This window comes from Dendrobium catenatum, unplaced genomic scaffold (assembly GCF_001605985.2).
Source record: "Dendrobium catenatum unplaced genomic scaffold, ASM160598v2 fragScaff_scaffold_133, whole genome shotgun sequence".
NCBI classification, from domain to species: Eukaryota; Viridiplantae; Streptophyta; class Magnoliopsida; order Asparagales; family Orchidaceae; genus Dendrobium; species Dendrobium catenatum.
This window is the reverse complement of record NW_021318595.1, coordinates 7,425,633-7,443,853: the sequence shown is the minus strand read 5'-3', so window position 1 is coordinate 7,443,853 and position 18,221 is coordinate 7,425,633. Positions and strand designations below refer to the sequence as shown.

Here is an 18,221-nt window from a genome sequence, read left to right as displayed (position 1 = left end):
TAATGCTAGACTTTTGCCTGACCGTCGATTGACGTTGGACTTTCGCTCAATCGTCAATTGAAGCTGAATTTTTGCCCGACCACCTAACGTCACCAGATTTCTGATCTTTGTTCGTAATTGGATTTCAACCCGATGGTTGATTATTCTAATTCGATCGTCCTCAATTTCAAGGACGGGTCAGTCACTTGTAATTTATTCTAACCTTGGTGGAATTATTTTGACTAAGCATGGCCCTATGGTTTTTCCCTGTACCAAGGTTTCCACGTAAAAATTTTAGTGTTTTCTTTTTCTTCTGCTTGTATGTTGGATGTTCGTACAACGCTGAGACGAAATATTCTAATTGTATCGTTGTGTATATTCTAGCTTGCAATAATAATTATTGTATATTTTATATAATAATATTATAATATTATGCCTAATTACTATCCATATTAAAACTCTTTCCAAAAAAAGCTGACCCAAAACATGGGATGACAAGTTTGGGTATATATAGAGGTGTCAATAAATAACCAGACCCAACAGCTCGACTCGGATCCAACTAGAAAATTTGGGTTCGAGTCATCCATTCTTACCCTCGTTTATTATACATATTGGGTTCGAGTTGCCCCACCACCCCGATTTTGATCAGAAAATGACATGTTTAATTTTTGTTTTCTTAAACTCTCATTTTTTATTAATTTTTCTAAAATATATGATTAATAAGTTCATACACTTGTTATTTTTCTACTAACATCAATTATTGGGTCATATTCGGGTTGTTAGCAGGTCTGTTTTGAATTCAACTTTTTTAGCCAAATTTAGGTATCCATTTTGCCATCCTAATCGTATATAATGAGGATCAAGCTGTGGCCAGTTGGTCTACATAATATTTCCCTCCCGCGTGATCCACGTTGGATACGCTTAACTGGCAAAAAAAAAAGCCCCATCTCCTTCTGATAATATGGGCAAGGGCCATAGGTTCCTTTCAAACCTTTTTGTTGAAGCCTTCGACATGGACCTCATCAACAGCAATTGCAGGGCAGCTTCGTTTGAATATTCAACAAAGCCCGCCTATCTCTTTCCATTGCCAATCATAATATCCACTCAATCACCATCTCTATATAAAGAATCAATCCACACCTTCCAATCTTCTCATCTCAAGCAAAAAATCTCAGCTACCTTCTTCCAATCTAAACTACTAGCTTTGATCAGCCATGGCCTCCATCTCCCATATTACCTCATTCCTTGCTCTCTCTCTTCTTCTCTTACTGGTTTTCTCTGCTGATGCTCAACTCTCTTCAAACTTCTACGCTGCAACTTGCCCAAACTTGCAGTCCATAGTGCGCTCCGCCATGGCCAAAGCGGTGAAGAAAGAGCCTCGCATGGCTGCCTCCATTCTCCGCCTCTTCTTCCACGACTGCTTCGTTAATGTATATAACCACATCACTTCGATCTTCGATCTTATGTAATGTAACTGATCAATATATTGATTTCAGGGTTGCGATGGTTCGATTCTGCTTGACGACACCCCGACATTTACAGGCGAGAAGAATGCATTTCCTAACCAAAACTCAGCCAGAGGATTTGAAGTCATTGATGCCATTAAGTCGAGCGTGGAGGCCTCCTGCAAAGCAACGGTGTCCTGTGCTGACATTCTCGCTCTTGCTTCTCGCGATGGAGTTGTTAAGCTCGGCGGGCCTAAATGGACTGTAGCTCTCGGCCGAAGAGACGCCACCACGGCCAGCCAAAGCTCGGCGAACAGCGATCTCCCAGGCCCGTCGTCGAGCCTCTCCACTCTCATCTCCATGTTCGCCGGAAAGGGTCTGACTGCGCGTGACATGACGGCGCTCTCCGGCGCACACACCATAGGACAGACCCAGTGCCAATTCTTTCGCTCTCGCATCTACAACGACGACAACGTCAACCCCAGCTTTGCCACCCTTCGACAGGGAAACTGCCCACAAACGTCCGGCGGAGATAGCAACTTGGCGCCGCTGGACGTACAGAGCCCGAACAAGTTTGGAGCTGAATACTACCAGAACTTGCTCGGCTCTCGAGGCCTGCTGCATTCAGATCAAGAGCTCTTCAATAATGGAACTCAGGATGCTTTGGTGAGGCAGTACAGCCAAAACAGGAATCTTTTCTTCAGCGACTTTGCTGCAGCTATGGCGAAGATGGGAGCTATTACTCCGCTTACAGGAAGCAATGGGGAGATTCGTTTGAATTGCAGGAAGGTTAATTCGTGATTGTTAATTTGTCTATTTGTCAATTGTACTATTTGTAGAACAAATTTATTATATAATTCTTTTATTGAATTTGTGTGAGGGTGATAAACAGGCCGGCAAAATGCCCAAATATAAAACCTGAAAATTTGTAATATGCTCATTTATAAATACAAATGTTCATTTTTATCAAATTTTTCTTTAATTTATGTAAACTAAGCTCTAGGCATTATACACACAGCATGCGTCATTCATATCAAATTTGGCCAACTGAAGCAGCTGTCCAAAGCTGCCAGTTGCAGCTCATGTTGAAAGTCAACACGCGTTGTGATTACTAAATATTCATTTGACTTTTTCATACCCTCTCAGACAAAACATATTCTTATATAGATTTGTATTTAAAGAAATTATTGTTGAAGTCCTGCAGACGTTTGAGCCGACCTGCAAGGATAAAAGCAGAGAAAACTACAAGGAAGAAATGAAGAAGAAAATAGCTGAAGTAAACTTCATCTTCTGTATTCCTTTCTCTTTACTGTAGCATGCTTTTTATATTACATGCCATCATGATTACATTGTAAAGTAAAGAGCACGTGGACGGACCAGATTGGTCCGTTAGAGGCCAATAGCAGGAAACGTTCGTTTGGCAGGGAGAACGTGATTTGGCAGGGAGAACGTGATTTGCGAAATGTCAGAGAAGGTGATCCTTCTTAAAACGCCCCCGCAAGCTAACCGGAGCTTCAGCAAGTGTGAGCTTGTCTCGAAGAGAAGTAAACCGGGAAATAGACAGAGATTTAGTAAATAAATCTGCTAATTGATCAGCTGTGTAGACATGAGCAATCTTCAAGACCTGATTTTTAATACAATCCCGAATGAAGTGAAAGTCAATTTCTACATGCTTAGTACGAGCATGAAAAATGGGATTGTGAGCCAAAGCAATTACTGAAATATTATCACAAAGCAGCAGTGTAGGCTTTGTGGAGGAAATGTGAAATTCAGCTAATAAACGGCGTAGCCAAATAAGATCTGTTGCTGCAGTGGCAAGAGCTCGATATTCTGCTTCGGTGGAAGAGCGAGCCACCGTTTTCTGTTTCTTGACAAACCAAGAAATAAGTGTGTCACCAAGGAACGCACAATAACCAGACGTGGATTTGCGATTGGATGGGTCACCGGCCCAATCGGAATCAGAATAAGCTATGAGTTCATGCGATCCGGAACGAACAGGAAGACCGAAGAAAATAGTTCCTTTAATGTAACGAAGCAATCGTTTGAGAAGTTTGAAGTCATCTTCAAGGGGTTGGTGCATATGTTGACACAGTTTATTCACAGTAAAGGAGATATCAGGACGAGTAATGGTTAGATATTGCAACGAACCAACCAAATGTCTGAATTGTTCGGCATCAGCTGGTACCAGCAGATGAGCAGAGGATGAAAGCACCTTGGTTGGAATGGGAGAGCTGATCGGTTTGCATTCAGTCATGCCAGCGCGAGTAAGTAGATCACGGGCATACGAAGATTGGGAAAGGTGCAAGCCATCAGAAGTATGAAGAATTTGTATACCAAGAAAATAAGACACTTGGCCTAAGTTTTTCATATGAAATTCGGTGGACAACCCAAGCAGGAGCTTCTCTATTGTTGGATTGTGATTGCCAGTTAACAAAATATCATCAACATACACCAGTATGTAAATATGAATAGAATTGCGACAATAGAGAAGAAGTGAGGGGTCTGCAGTACTATGAGTAAAGCCGAAATTTAGAAGATAAGTAGAGAAAGTTTCAAACCACTTTCGAGGTGATTGCTTCAAGCCGTAAATGGCCTTCTTTAACAGGCAAACGTGATCCGGAAAAGATGGATCAACGAAACCTTGAGGCTGAGTCATAAACACTGTATCATGAAGCCGCCCATGAAGAAAAGCATTCGACACATCAAGTTGAAGAATTTGCCAGTGATGTGTTACAGCAACTTTGAGAAAAATCCGGATGGTGGGTAATTTAGCCACCGGGCTAAAAGTGTCTTCATAATCTAGACCATACTGCTGATGACAACCACGAGCAACCAGCCGAGCCTTGTGCCGAGCAATAGAGCCATCCGAATTCAATTTAGATTTGTAAATCCACTTACAACTCAGAACATTTTGTGAAGGATGCGGAGGAACAAGTTGCCAAGTGCCTTGGTGTTGAAGGGCTTCAAACTCAGCTGACATAGCTTGTCTCCAAGCACTGGATTTCACCGCCTGAGAATAGCAGGTAGGATCAACCGGAATATGAAAATGATTCATACTCAGGATATGTTTAGGCTTTAAATTACCAGTTCTCGATCTCGTAAGCATAGGATGAGAGGGAATTTCGGAGGCTGGAGGTTCTATAACAGGAGATGATTGAGGCAGCTCGGCAGTAGAGGAAGTAGGAAGAGTGGCAGTCTCTGCAGGCGGAAGTGTAGATTGAGGAGGTGGTAATTTTGAGGAAGGTGGAGGGGAAATAGAAATGGGTTGAACCATGGTGGGTACTAAAGTTAAAGGAGGAGTATACGTAGTTGTAGAAGATTGAACAGGTTCAGGTGTAGACTGCTGAAATGGAAAAATGGTCTCAAGGAATTTAACATGCCTAGATACAATGAATTTGCCAGAGGAAATGTTATAGCAGATATAGCCTTTGGAGGAAAGTGGATAGCCAACAAAAACACATGGAATAGATTTAGGATGAAATTTAGAAAGAGCAGCTTGTGGAAGAAAAGGATAACAAAGACAACCGAAAATACGAAAAGAGTTATAATCCGGTGGTTTATTGAAGAGCATTTGGTAAGGAGAGGAAAGTTTATTTGACAGAGAGGGTAGGCGGTTTATTAGATGAACCACAGTTTGGACAGCATGTATCCAGAATTTTTGAGGGATATTCGAATGAAACAAGAGAGCACGAGTGGTTTCAATTATATGTCGGTGTTTTCGTTCAGCTAAACCATTCTGTTCCGGAGTATATGGGCAAGTGAGTTGATGAACAATACCAGAAGTGGCAAGCAATGATTGAAATTGCTTGGAAGTATATTCACCCCCACCATCAGACCGAAAAATTTTAATTTTAGCATTGAATTGTCGTTCAACTAAACGCTGAAAACGAACAAAAATTAAAGGAACCTCAGATTTCGCAGTTAATGGAAATAGCCAAGAAAAGCGAGAGAAATCATCCACAAAAATGATGTAATATTTATATCCTTGTAAAGAGATAACAGAGGACGGACCCCATACATCACTGTGTATTAACTGAAGAACAGAACTAGACCTAGATATAGACGATGTAAACGGAAGCTTGTGGCTTTTTGCAAGTTCACAAGCATTACAATGAAACGACGAAGAAACAAAAGATAACTGAGGAGAAACATATTTTTGCAGTTTTTGTAGAACTCTGTAAGAAGGGTGTCCGAGACGCCGATGCCAAAGAGACTCGGTGGAAGAAACGGCAACCAGAGCGGTATTTGGAGAAGGAGATTCAGTGAAGATTGGATAGAGTCCGTGACGAGCTTGGCCGCGAAGGAGTATGTGATTGGTCGTCGGATCCTTTATAGTATAACCCGACGAATCAAAAAGAACAGAGCAACCATTATCAGTTATTAGCTTGTTAAGAGAGAGAAGATTGTGATGAAGAGTAGGAACAAAATGAAGAGGGTTCAAGCGAAGCTTACGAGAAGGAGTGGGTAATAAGCCTTTACCAGTTTGTGTAATGGGAAGTAAATCACCATTTCCGACCATGACTTGTTGTTGTCCAGTGTATGGCTGTGAGTCATAGAGTTGAGAAAAGTCGAATGTTAAGTGAGATGTAGCTCCAGAGTCAAGCAGCCACTCGGTGGAAGGGAGCTGTGGAGACGCAGCATTGGCTTGAACAGGAGGAGGTAGCGAGAAATCAGCCCGGTACCAGCATTTATAAGCCGAGTGGCCAGATTTACCACAAATCTGGCATTCGATGGTAGGCGTAGGAGTAAATGTGCCGCGAGCAGATCCGCGACCACGAGAAGAGCGAGCACCAGAGCGGCCACGAAAACCACGGCCACGGGCTCTACCTCTTTGAGCATACATAGCAGAAACATTATCGGTTGAAGGAGATAAAGATAGCTCACGAACGGATTCGGCTGCCAGATTCAGCTCTTCACTACATAGCAGTGAATAAAAGTCATCTAAACTAATGGGATTTAAGTTCGTCCGAACAGCAATTTTAAAACCTTGATATTGGCTAGGTAAGCCATTCAAGGTATAATATATTATGTCTTCCGTTGATAAAAATGACCCAGAAGCTCCAATGGCATCTACCTTACTTTTAATTTCAGATAAATATTGCATCATACTCTTATCCTTCATGGTAATATGATGTAACTCATTTTTGAGTTGAAGAATGCGTGAGTGATTTGTGGATTGTAACCTCCTTTCTATAGTCTCCCAAATTTCTGCACAAGAATTTAAATTCAAGACATATGGAAGAAATGTCTGAGAAATAGTAGAGTAGAGCACAGCTGCCAAGTTCTGATCCACAAGAAGCCATGAGCAAAAATCGGCATTTAACTGCAGGTCACCGGAAGCAGATGCAATCATTTTTGGCGGTTTAGACATAGAACCATCTAAGTAGCCATCAAAACCGTTTGCTGTGAACAGTTTAAGTATCTGAGTTTTCCACAAGGGGTAGTTCTCAGACGTGAGCTGGATGTTGAGGACATATTTCACATTCGTCATTAAGAACTTCAACTGCGATGGAATAGGGATATCCGCCATTTTTGCGATTTTGTCCGTAGACACAGCAGTAGAGGCAGAGGAAGTTGTCGGGGAAGTCATTGGAAGAAGAAGCAGGACTCAGTACCACGAATCACTTGAAATAGCTGAGAACCTGGCATGGAGAACCTGATGCTCTGATACCATGTTGAAGTCCTGCAGACGTTTGAGCCGACCTGCAAGGATAAAAGCAGAGAAAACTACAAGGAAGAAATGAAGAAGAAAATAGCTGAAGTAAACTTCATCTTCTGTATTCCTTTCTCTTTACTGTAGCATGCTTTTTATATTACATGCCATCATGATTACACTGTAAAGTAAAGAGCACGTGGACGGACCAGATTGGTCCGTTAGAGGCCAATAGCAGGAAACGTTCGTTTGACAGGGAGAACGTGATTTGCGAAATGTCAGAGAAGGTGATCCTTCTTAACAATTATGATATTAGATAGTCATATCGTCTTACTTAACAACTCTCTTATATATGATAGATTAAAATATTTACTACTCATCTCGCAGAGCTTAACACTTTGTTTATGATGTGGGGAGGAATCATGAAGAAGGAAGTTCGTAAGAGCAAGAACATCAAAGAGCAGTAGAAACTGTTATAATCCAAAAATATCAGTTATATATTCTTCTTCCTGATAATCTGTTTATATAAAGGGAATTGAATCTTCTAGAAAGTTGCAGAAAGCATGACTAAAGCTAAATAAATATATGCTATTGTTGCGTGCTAGAATATACGCGGCAGTAGAGTTAGAAAATATTCGTCTTAGCGTTACACGAGTATTCCGCACACAAACAGAAAAGAGAAATGAACACCAGAGTTTTTACGTGGAAAACCCAAAAAGGGAAAAACCACGGGGACTCGCCCAGTTGTAAAGTTCCACTAGTGTTTGTATGGAGTACAAAAGTTGATCCGTCTTACAAATCAAGACGATCAGTTTACAATCAACTTCTTACAAAGTTACAAAGTTCTGCAAATTCCCGACGTTTCCAGAAAATTCAGCAGAGTTCCGGCGTCTTCAGGTGGTAGGAAGAGCTCCGGCGGTGGTCGAGGAGGAGCTCTCCTCCTTCTTCTCTTCTTCTTCTCTCTCTTCACTCGAGTCCCTTTGGTGTAGAATGAGGGCTCTATTTATAGTTTTTCTGGAGTGGCATAGCCCGTAAATAGGCGTGAGATCAGGGGCGAATTGGGAGTATTTTGAATGGACGGCCGATATTGAATTCTTTGATCATGCACCGTTCGTTGGGCATTTAAAGATCTTAATGATGTCGGAATTCGGCGATCTTAGGCTCGTTGGATTCGTCTCGTCGAGCCGCTCGATTCGAGTATAAGCTCGTTAAAATCAGAGACCGTTTGGTAGCTCAAATCGCGGTTTGAACCTTCCAACAGCGCTTCGGATCCTTGATTCGGACTCATTTGGGCTCGGATTGGGTCGAATTTGGTGTCGTTGGATTTGTATTTCCGAGACGCTCAGTTTGACTATAAGTTCGCTGAAATCAGAGTTCATATGCTCTCGAATTTAATTTTTGAAGTTTCCGAACTGATTTTGCCTCGCTCGAGATTCGTGCCCAATCAAGATAATTTCATGATCGATGACGTATCAGCTATATTCCTATGGGCCATCCTAATGCTAAGATGAATCACATAAGTTTAAATAGATAGAAATGGAAATGAGTGTTGAAGTCATTATGATTGTTATGTATTGGAGTTGATCATTGGCATCAAATGTTAGAAAAAATTCTCTCAAATTCTATGATAACTTACAGTTTCACATTCTTATGTGAAGAATGGAGACCTATTTATAAATTTTATGAGTGATACTTTGATTATTTTTGCTATAATCTTTAAAAGCTCTATTGGATAGTCAGTGCTTATTCCTTTGATCATAAATCAATTATTTCAATATATTTAATTTAATAATAATTGAATTATTGTGGGGTCATTCGATTTCTCTTATAGAAATGCACATTTTGACCCAAAACGTGTAATATTTGAAAATTGTTTGTTAATTCAATTGTAAATAATATCATAAATTTTGATTATGCATTAAGTGTTTGATCTAAACTCATTTGGTCTTGAATCATGACACTTAGTTGTATAGTTGTATCGTTGAGTTATTCAAAGCTCTACTCTTCTTTCAAAGCTCTACTCTTCTTCTCGTTAGTCAAACAAAATCAATCGTCAAGTCTTGACATCGACACATATCAATTACTATATGATGTCAATTGTCAACTAATAACGATCATTCATCAACGTATGTAACGCTCCCTCTTAGTAGTTTGTAACCCAACACCATTGCCCCTCATCTTTCACTATCAGTATACAACTACATGACGAACACTTAGGCTTCGTTTGGGGTGGCTTTCTTGATGCTTCTTAGAACAGCTTTTTAATACAAAATGTTTAATTTTTATACTAAAAAGTCATTTTGAGAAGTAGAAGGAAAGCTGTCACAAACGAGGCCTTAGTTTTAGCACATAAATGATACTTAGTTAACTTTCGCTAATTGTTTAACTTACTTCCGACCCATATTAGATATGTCATTTATATGTCTTTTTTTGGAGACTTTTGAGTCAATGAAGATAAATTCACACACATACACAAACTTCAAACTCATGACCTATTTATTGATAGATAAAACACACAATCAATATATCAAGATGAGCTACGTACATATCGTTTATATATTTAATTAAAATAAAAAAATACAAGCAAATACCATGAATAATAAAATTTAATTTTGAAATATGTTATATGAATAACTTAAGTTGAAAAATGTGTGAAGGACAACACTCAAGATAGGTAGAAATTATTTTGTGTGGAATACGAACGAAAATAATCATCCGGACTTATGAGTGCATGCTCATAAATTCGAATGATTCTTCTCATCTGAACTCCGCACACAATAATTTCTCAAAAATAAGACCACGCGCCTCTGGACTTTGACTAATTTATATTATACTAATTATAAAATAAATCCAATAACATTCATACCCATCATAATAAAAATTATATCAAAATATCTAAACTCTTTTAACATATAAAATAGAATGTAGAATATAAGTCCATAGCCTCACACAATGGCTTTTTCTCCTTTTAATATACTATAAACCCATGATATCACAAATATCAAATTTAAATTTTCATTTGGATAGTTTTCATATTGTTTTATTAAAAAGCCTTTTAGCATTTTTTTAAAAGAAAAACTATATTAAAAAAGAGTAAGAAAGATGTCCCTAAAGCTTTATATGAGATAATTTTTCTTTCTGCCTAATAAAACAGCTTAATATAAAAATTTTAAACTAGAAAATTATTTTATAAAATAGTAAAAAATTTATCCCAAACGAAACCTGGTACTATTTTCTCAAGAAACTTTTTAATACAAAATTTTTTAGCTTAATTTTTTTACTAAAAAGGTATTTTAAAAAGCAATAAAAAAAATAGTCTGAGGTTTCATTTGGGGCAACTTTCTTACTGCTTTCTATAAAAAAAATTTAATTAAAAAAATAATAAATAAATCATACCAAACAAAGCTTAAATGTGTACAATTGCAATCAATCATAAGCATAATTAAAAATTTCTCAAGACTATTTAGAATTTCATCTTTAAATTTACCATCTTTATGATCAAAACGAGCACAAAAGAATTTACAATTCAATTACTCCCTTGTTGGGGATAGATTATTAGATGCGATCTCCATACTGTTTGGTGGCCAATCAGAATGCACCACATCACTCGATACACAGTAACAATACACAACATATTGGCATGTGGCTCATCCTAATTGGTCTCGGGACGACATCCGGTGATCGCACGTAATAATTTCACCTTAGTGGGGGTGGTCACAAGTACTAGAAGTAGATAGGTGTTATCGGTGATATTTATTTTAAAACACTCAAAAGTATTTAAAATTCACTTTTGAGAGTTTTAGAAATAATTTGATTTATTTTTTAAAAATAAAAAAATAATTAAAATAATAATAATAAAACCCATATTTAAAAAAAAAATTTTGATGCCTGCAAATATGCCCTGGGCATTTGTATTCCTAGATACTCACTGGAAGATCATTTATGGAACTACAAAAAGCTCTTCTCTAAGAAAATGGAAACAACGGTACTCTAATTCATGACAATGGCCACCTGAGACTTTTAGTCTTCACCCTCGCTTATCCAGCCATAGCACGGTCTCCTTTTTTGTACCGAAGAAGGGCTTAATTGGCTAAGTTCCCCCAATTTTCTTACAGCCCTTTCAGCTGAAGATTCCACCATGCATGAAAGGCCTCTATTGCTGCTGCTACCAGCTTCTGAAGTACAACAACAAAAGTCTATCAAAAATCTTTGAACTGTTTTTAAGAACTTAGATTTTTAATGAAGATTTCAGAAACAATGAAGCATAATAAAAGGATGGGAGTTTGTCTCACCAAGCTGAAGAAGAGCTTGCCCAGAAGCTTCTGTTGTCCTACCTTCCTCAGATGCTTTTCCTTCATCCTGAAGGAAAGTAAAATAAAATATAGAAGCTAGAAGCTAACACAAATAGGATACAGAAATGTTAACCCGACTACGAGGGGGTTCTTTACATCAGCCTATAATGTCTATTGATATTCATTTATATATGGTGTGATGTCTATGCGGATCAACCTAATCTAAAACCAGATCAATACATAATAATAACTGATGACTAGTTCATGCCCCGCCTTCTGATTGGAGTTCTCTGTAAACAAATGTTGATGTTGTTCCACTTCATCCAGAGAGAGAGATGCAGGATTTTTTTTTTGTCCATGCATGAAGTGCCTTTAGTCGCTATTTCTATTCATCAGGATGTTCTGATAAAAAAATAGGATGTTTCACAGATGCTAGTATTGTTTCCCACTCTACCAGCGATTATATAGGTTGACTTTGTGCTATCACTGCTGCTAGTACATATTAGTTCCAGTTATGGAGTAAAAAGTTTCTCCAAACCGGATCTCTTTAGGATGTGATAGAGATTCTCATATTTGTTTCAGGTATTGGATAGAGATTTACAAAAAACTTTATGGGCTATGAAATATTTTTTTCACTTGAAGTGATCTTAAAAGATCTGGTTAGCACTGTTAAGTATAGATTTAGAAAATATTGTATGATCAAGCTTATATCTTTTTTTTTTTTATCAAGCTTATTTCTTGTTACCACTGTAAATATAGACTTAGAGGAATTTGATATCCCATAATAATAAGCAAATAAATAGAAGAGAGAGAGAGAGAGAGAGAGAGGGGCTGTCAACCAAATAGAAAAGGAAGATGGAGTTTTCGAGTTGCTTGTCGAGTAGGAGGCCTTCAACATTTTCAAGAGGGAAGAGGCGTTTCCAACAACAGAACAAGTTGTCAGTCGAATAAAGGACAATCTGGTAGTCAGACTCCTACAACAGAGCTCATGTCTTGTTACCACTATGAATGAAGCCTTAAAAATGGATTAGGCATTTCATAATAACAAGCACAGAAATAAAAGAGAGAGAGTGTGTGTCTGTGACAAATGCTCTCTCTTTTTTTGTCATTCTTGACCTCGCAGGAACTGTTTTGGAGGCAGCATGGCCGGTTGCTGGTAGCTTTGGGGCTCCTGCTGGCTGTTTTTTTAGATTTTGTTTTGTTTTGCTTTGCTTAATTAGTTGGTTTTTAGAGGCCCATATGTCTTGATTCAATTGTTGTATTTAAAGAGGGCTTTGGAACCTTTAAAGACTTGTAACTTTGTTTTGGTATTAACACGTAGGCCTCTACCGTGGGATTTTATCCAAAAAAAAAAAAAAAGAGTCTGTGTGAAGAGGGGCAAATTATTGGGTTCAGACACCGAACGTATCCGGAGCCTAATGAAAATGCGCCACATCACCTCCTACTCAGTACTGAGCTCGGTACTACTCGGTACCGAGCTCAGTACTGCTTGGTACTCAATACTTTGTTAGACCGGTCCAGCCGGTCCACGCGGGACCGGCCCAGCCACAACGAGGCGGAACTTCCGCCTCCCGTTTCAGCCGCACGCTCGCCTGGATCAAAGAAGGTCGAATAGGAAGGTTTTTGAATGGATTTTAGGAGGGAAATTGTATGTAGGGACTGTTTAGGGAATTCCTTTTGATTTGTATGCATTAAATAGTTGATTTTCCTAGGGTTTGAGTATCTTGAATTTGGCTGAAATTTGAGATCTCTTAGATTTAGGTTTTCTTTGGGCTTTTGGCGTTGCCAGAGATTTGGGAGAGATCGATCCTCCTCTCGAATTGAGGATCAATTGTATCTTGCTATTTTATTCATCGTCTAAGTGGAATACAAGTCTTTTCTTGAGTTTTCTCTCATATTTTTCCGGATAAGTGCTGTTTTCCTGCTGTAAACAGCAGATTTCTGCTGTTTTCCTGCTGTGGACAGCCATTTGGCTGCTGTTTGTTCGCCGATTTGGGTTAGGTTTGCTTGCGAACTCAAGTATTACCTTAGGGTTACTTGCGAACTCAAGTATTTCCTATCATACTTCACAGTACTGAGCTCAGTACTGCTTGGTACTGTGAATAACGAACGTAAGCTGTGTCTAGTGTCCAAACCCAATAATCTCTTGTGAAGAGGGGATGTCAACCACGAGAGACAGAGAAAATGAGTTCATGTAGGGGAGGAGGTATTTTTCATCTTTAGAAGGGAAGAGGTGATGTTGTTTCAAGCAACAAGTTATCAACAAAATTAGGGTGCAGCTCTCATTTTCACTAATATAATAATATAGAGAGAACTTGAGTAATTATAGCAGTAGCATCTTCTCCACATCCAACTCTCATTCTGATTAAGCTATTGGATTTTTTTCTCAGCTATTCTATTGACATGCAAAGAAGTATCTCTGCTCTTATCTCCAACTTTATATGAAATCTAATCCCTTCAAGTACTCAATTTGAAAATAAAAAGGATTATTCAATCTCCACCCAATTGTTGTCACATGATGTCACCAAACCACAAGAATATCATGCAAGTATGTGCTTGTGTATTTTTTGCATTTGGTTTCTCATCTTCTTGCTCGTTTATATTTTCCTTGCAATATTATCATGATATCTTTTGCACATATAGCTGATCTAATACAATGGCATGTTGAATGACAACGTCCAAAGCCGAAGCTGCCAAATCCTTTCACAAGTAGTCTAATTAAAATTTAACTAACTATAATTTTATTAATTTTTTTTTTATTTTGTAGGAGAATTTGACTCTTAACCGGATACAATGGAGAAAAAAGGATTCATGTAGCTGATCCCACGTAGTGGGATAAAAACTTGATGATGTTGTATTTTTATTTTATATGATATTTCATTATTATAAATATTGCATAAAATGCGTCAATATTTTTATCAATTTAATTTTAACTCGAGAAATTGTGTTATCTATGTTTACATTATAACACATAATAAATTCAATGCACTTGAAACCTATCAAACTTAGCTATCAATTGGCCTCCAACATTAATTGGAAGTATATATATATATATATAGTAAATGCTCATGTTCTCAATCTTCATCCAACATTTTTCATATACAATTCTTAGTTTCCCTAAAAAATAATCAATTTGGTTGGTTTATTTAAGCCAAATGCCATAATAAGAACCAAGAAAAAATAATTTAATCAAGCAAACTTAGAATAATATTAACTGAAAGAGTCTCTAAATCATGCATGTTGGTTCTTTTCCTCTACTGGTCCAAAATAGTAAATTTGCCACTCACTGGACCTACCACCTACGGGCATCCTCAGGGGCTGAATCGGCCTTGATTCTTAGGGGGGGCAAATTTATAAATAATATCTCTACACAATGTGTTTAATTTTGCTAAGGGGCAACCAACTAAAGATAATAGTATTTTAATTCTTTAGGGGGGCAATTTCCTAAAAACTTCTATAATAAAGACTAAAAAAAATGATGGAGGGGAACAAATTACCTAAATATCCATAGAATAAACAATTTTTTAATTTTTTTAGGGGGTTGCCCCCCTGGCGGCTAGGTGGTTCCGCTCCTGGGCATCCTAAGCCTAGTATTTGCCACCCAGGCAACTTTTCTAGTCCTAGCCTCATCCATGTACAAAAGCATGTTCTTCTTTATATTAACTTATTATAATATTATTAAGATCGGACGTCGCCATTGTCCCAGCAAGCTTAAATTTATGGGTGAGAATCAACCCTTTAGTATTTTTATATCAATATTTTTGTAATTGTCAGAAATAGAATAAAATTGAAGCCACAAGTGCCTAAACAATCGCTTCTTCGCATGAGAGCTCTCCATGTCAAAATTCACTCTCCACAAACAAAGGTTTTCAATATGATCAAGTATTGTTGCATGCTACAACATTCACAGCATTAAAGAGATAGAAAGTTTAACGTCCTAACTTTGCATGAAGGTCTAAAACATACAAATAAGAGAGAATGGTGCAAGAATTCTAACTTTGCATGAAGGTCTAACACATACAAATAAGAGAGAAGGGTGCAAGAATTATAAGTGAAAAACTCAGGAAAAGGAAAAGGAAAATTCATAGGGCCTAACCTAGTTAAAATGATTCTACTAGTGCTTGTATTGCGATAATGTTAAGAATGTGCCATATGGTTGAAGTTTGAAGACATCTATGGCAAACATACAACATAACTCCTAATGCTGAAGTGGGAGTCGGCATGTATTGACATTATCGGTGATGATAGGTGATAAATATGATAGACACTAAAGTAGCTAGGCGACACTGCTTAAAGGATTGCAGGTCGGAGGTTTGAGGATGATAGTTGGTGGATGATGGAGGTCGGCGGACCGTAGTTGGACGATCATGTTCGGAAGACCGTAGTCGGATGACCGTGGTCTAAGGACAGTAATCGGGGTCAAGCAGGGGTGGTTAGAGGAATGAAGTCAGATGACTGAGGTAGGAAGGCCGTAGTTAGGCGATGGAGGTCGAAGGGTCGTAGTCAGATTGTGGTCAGAGGGTCATAGTAAGGCGACAGTGGTCCAAGGACAGTGGTCTGGCAACGGTGGTTTAAGGAAGTTGTCAGGCAACGGTGGTATGAGGATGGTAGTTGGGCGACAACGGCCGACTACTTGTAATCGAGTGATGAGTCACGGTGCTATGTAGGCGGGACTGGGTCAATTCCGTGTTGACTCGAATCCAACCCAAATTTGCAATCAAGTCAAAATTTTAAACCCGAATCGACCCGTTTCCCAAACAGGTTGACCTGAACTCAAATTTTTAGGTTCGGGTCAGGTTTTCAGGTCAAGTTGAATATTGACACCCCTAAACAGTAATGCTTAGGTGATGATCTAGGATCCTTAAAGCCCCAAAGCTCCTTTAAATCTCAAGACAAAGTCTAAGCTTTAAGTCTAAGCTCTTCTTCCCCCTTCATGTAGAGAGTGGGAGCTTATTTATAAATTTTTGAGAGTGACATGCCTGTAAAGATGAACAAAATCCGAAATACTCCATCGAAGAACCCATATTGAATCTCTTAATTAAAATGCATTCGTACAATATTTGAGTGCCTTAATTATGTCAAAATTAAGTGAAAATAGCCTCGTTGGATTCATTTCATTGAACTGCTCGATTCAATTATAAACATGCCAAATTTGAAGATTATTTGATCATCTAATTAATGTCATGAAGTTTCTAATTATACTTTGAGCCCTTAATTTGGGCTCCCGGGCTTGTATTGGACCATTTTTTGTCTCCTTCGTGCCTATAAGTTTGTTGAAATCGGAGTTTAGATGATCTTGAATTTAATTTTGAAAATTTTCAATTCCAAAATGCATTGAGATTCAAGCTTGATCAAGGCGCTTTTTGGAGACATATCGAGTTTAATACACCAAGAGCTCATTCAATCATATGGAGGCATCATAGGTGTTATTTGTTCTTGAACCTTGCTCGATCAGAATAAAAATTGACCAAAACCCATGACAGCCACAAACTAAATCACTCAAATTTAGCAAAATCACTATCCTAATATGAGATTGAAACAAAGTGGAATTAAATTGGAATAAAAATAATGGTGGATAAACTCATAATCAACCCAAAAATTTAAGCCTTAATGGTTGAAGACCAATCACTAGATAATTACACACCAATATACTGTCAAATTCTCCAATATAAACTAAACTCAAATCCTCATACATCTTAAAAAGTAGAATAAATGCATTAAAGAGGTAAAACAATGTTAGAATGACAGCACGAAGATGAAAACAAAGAAAATAATAATGTAGCTGTTGATGTTACCTCCAAATTTTCTTCCTTTTTGCTATCTTGGTCTTCTATTATCTTATCTATTGCAAGCTTGTAATAATTTTCTTCAACAAAATACCAGCCGGCATCATTGTCTCCATACACCTGCCATCCAAGAAACCATCCTATAAATCCGTGTTTGCAGATAAAAAAGACTAGCTGGCAAGCAAAACAGAGGAAAGACATCACCTGTAAGAGTTCTCTGATAGTATCTCGTATCAGCTTTTTCGAGAATCCAAGCGGAGTAAGCGCAGCAATAGCCCCATCCATCCGATGAGTTCCACCCTTAACGATTTCTTGGGAAAATGTCAATAGATTTTCGTGATTTTATTAAGAAAAGGTGATTACTGTTGAAATGATAGAGAAGAAGCAATCAAGGAGATACCTTTCTTGTTCCTCTAGAAGCCATTGCCGGAGTTGGGAAAGAAATGCCGGCCAGAGACTAACGAGCAAGCACAGCGAGCAGCGGCAAGCTAGGTTTCCGTCGAGGGCTTGAGGATTCAACTTCCATGGGAGAAATGCGGGGAATGTGTGGGAATAGAACAAAACGGGAGCATTTTGAAAAGTTTGGGAGCTTCGATTCTGGAAAGCTATTGTTAGGGGCTGTTTGGTATCGGATTTATGTTGGGATTTAAGCCGGATTTACGCTAAATCCAGCCAAACGGTTTTTGTGCGCGCATTAAATCCCGGGATTTACGGCTTAAATCCCGGATTTACTAAATCCCTCGGTTCGGTGGATTTAACGGGATTTAGCCGATGAAGCGCGCGAAAGGGAGAAAGTTACCTTCACAGCTAGCGAGCTCCTGTTCTTGCTTCCGATCAAAATGTCGTAACTTCCGTTCATATTTAAATCCATAATTATCATAAATCTTGAAATATGTACCAAACAGTTTCTCAGAATTTAACGGGATTTAACATTTGACATACCAAACAGTTTTTAGGATTTAACATATTTTAGATTTACTAAATTCATATTTATAGGATTTACTAAATCCTATTAAAGTTAAATCTCACTTGTTGCCAAACATCCCCTTAGAATCGGTGATTTTTA

General features: G+C 38.3%; 2 protein-coding genes across 5 annotated transcripts; one reads left to right on the top strand and one right to left on the bottom strand.

Moving 5' to 3' along the window:
- The first annotated feature begins 1,151 nt into the window (after window positions 1-1,151).
- LOC110096932 (peroxidase P7) lies at window positions 1,152-2,297 on the top strand. Its single transcript, XM_020823090.2, has 2 exons — window positions 1,152-1,409; window positions 1,476-2,297. Exons 1-2 carry the CDS (start codon window positions 1,194-1,196, stop codon window positions 2,223-2,225), a joined length of 966 nt encoding a protein of 321 aa, XP_020678749.1. The 5' UTR covers window positions 1,152-1,193; the 3' UTR covers window positions 2,226-2,297.
- An 8,659-nt stretch (window positions 2,298-10,956) lies between these two features.
- LOC110096927 lies at window positions 10,957-18,017 on the bottom strand. Of its 4 annotated transcripts, none has more exons than XM_028699808.1 (6): window positions 17,955-18,017; window positions 17,556-17,752; window positions 17,360-17,466; window positions 17,165-17,275; window positions 11,370-11,436; window positions 10,957-11,252 (listed from the first exon to the last, which is right to left on the bottom strand). In XM_028699808.1, the coding sequence occupies exons 3-6, from the start codon at window positions 17,438-17,440 to the stop codon at window positions 11,098-11,100; spliced, it is 414 nt and encodes a 137-aa protein (XP_028555641.1). In that variant the 5' UTR covers window positions 17,441-17,466; window positions 17,556-17,752; window positions 17,955-18,017; the 3' UTR covers window positions 10,957-11,097. The 4 variants fall into 4 exon arrangements, with proteins under 4 accessions (XP_028555641.1, XP_028555640.1, XP_028555638.1 ...); XM_028699807.1 differs by having other exon boundaries at window positions 17,360-17,455; XM_028699805.1 differs by having other exon boundaries at window positions 17,165-17,466.
- Between the last annotated feature and the right edge of the window lie 204 nt (window positions 18,018-18,221).

Excerpts from the sequence above, each read along its gene's own strand:
- LOC110096932 (XM_020823090.2), top strand. The coding sequence starts at position 1,194 with ATGGCCTCCATCTCCCATATTACCTCATTCCTTGCTCTCTCTCTTCTT. Across the intron at positions 1,410-1,475 it reads TCCACGACTGCTTCGTTAAT|GGTTGCGATGGTTCGATTCT; the intron begins GTATATAACCAC and ends TATTGATTTCAG.
- LOC110096927 (XM_020823077.2), bottom strand. The coding sequence starts at position 17,579 with ATGGCTTCTAGAGGAACAAGAAAG. Across the intron at positions 17,456-17,555 it reads CTTCTAGAGGAACAAGAAAG|GGTGGAACTCATCGGATGGA; the intron begins GTATCTCCTTGA and ends GAAATCGTTAAG. Across the intron at positions 11,253-11,369 it reads GCAAGCTCTTCTTCAGCTTG|AAGCTGGTAGCAGCAGCAAT; the intron begins GTGAGACAAACT and ends GTTGTACTTCAG.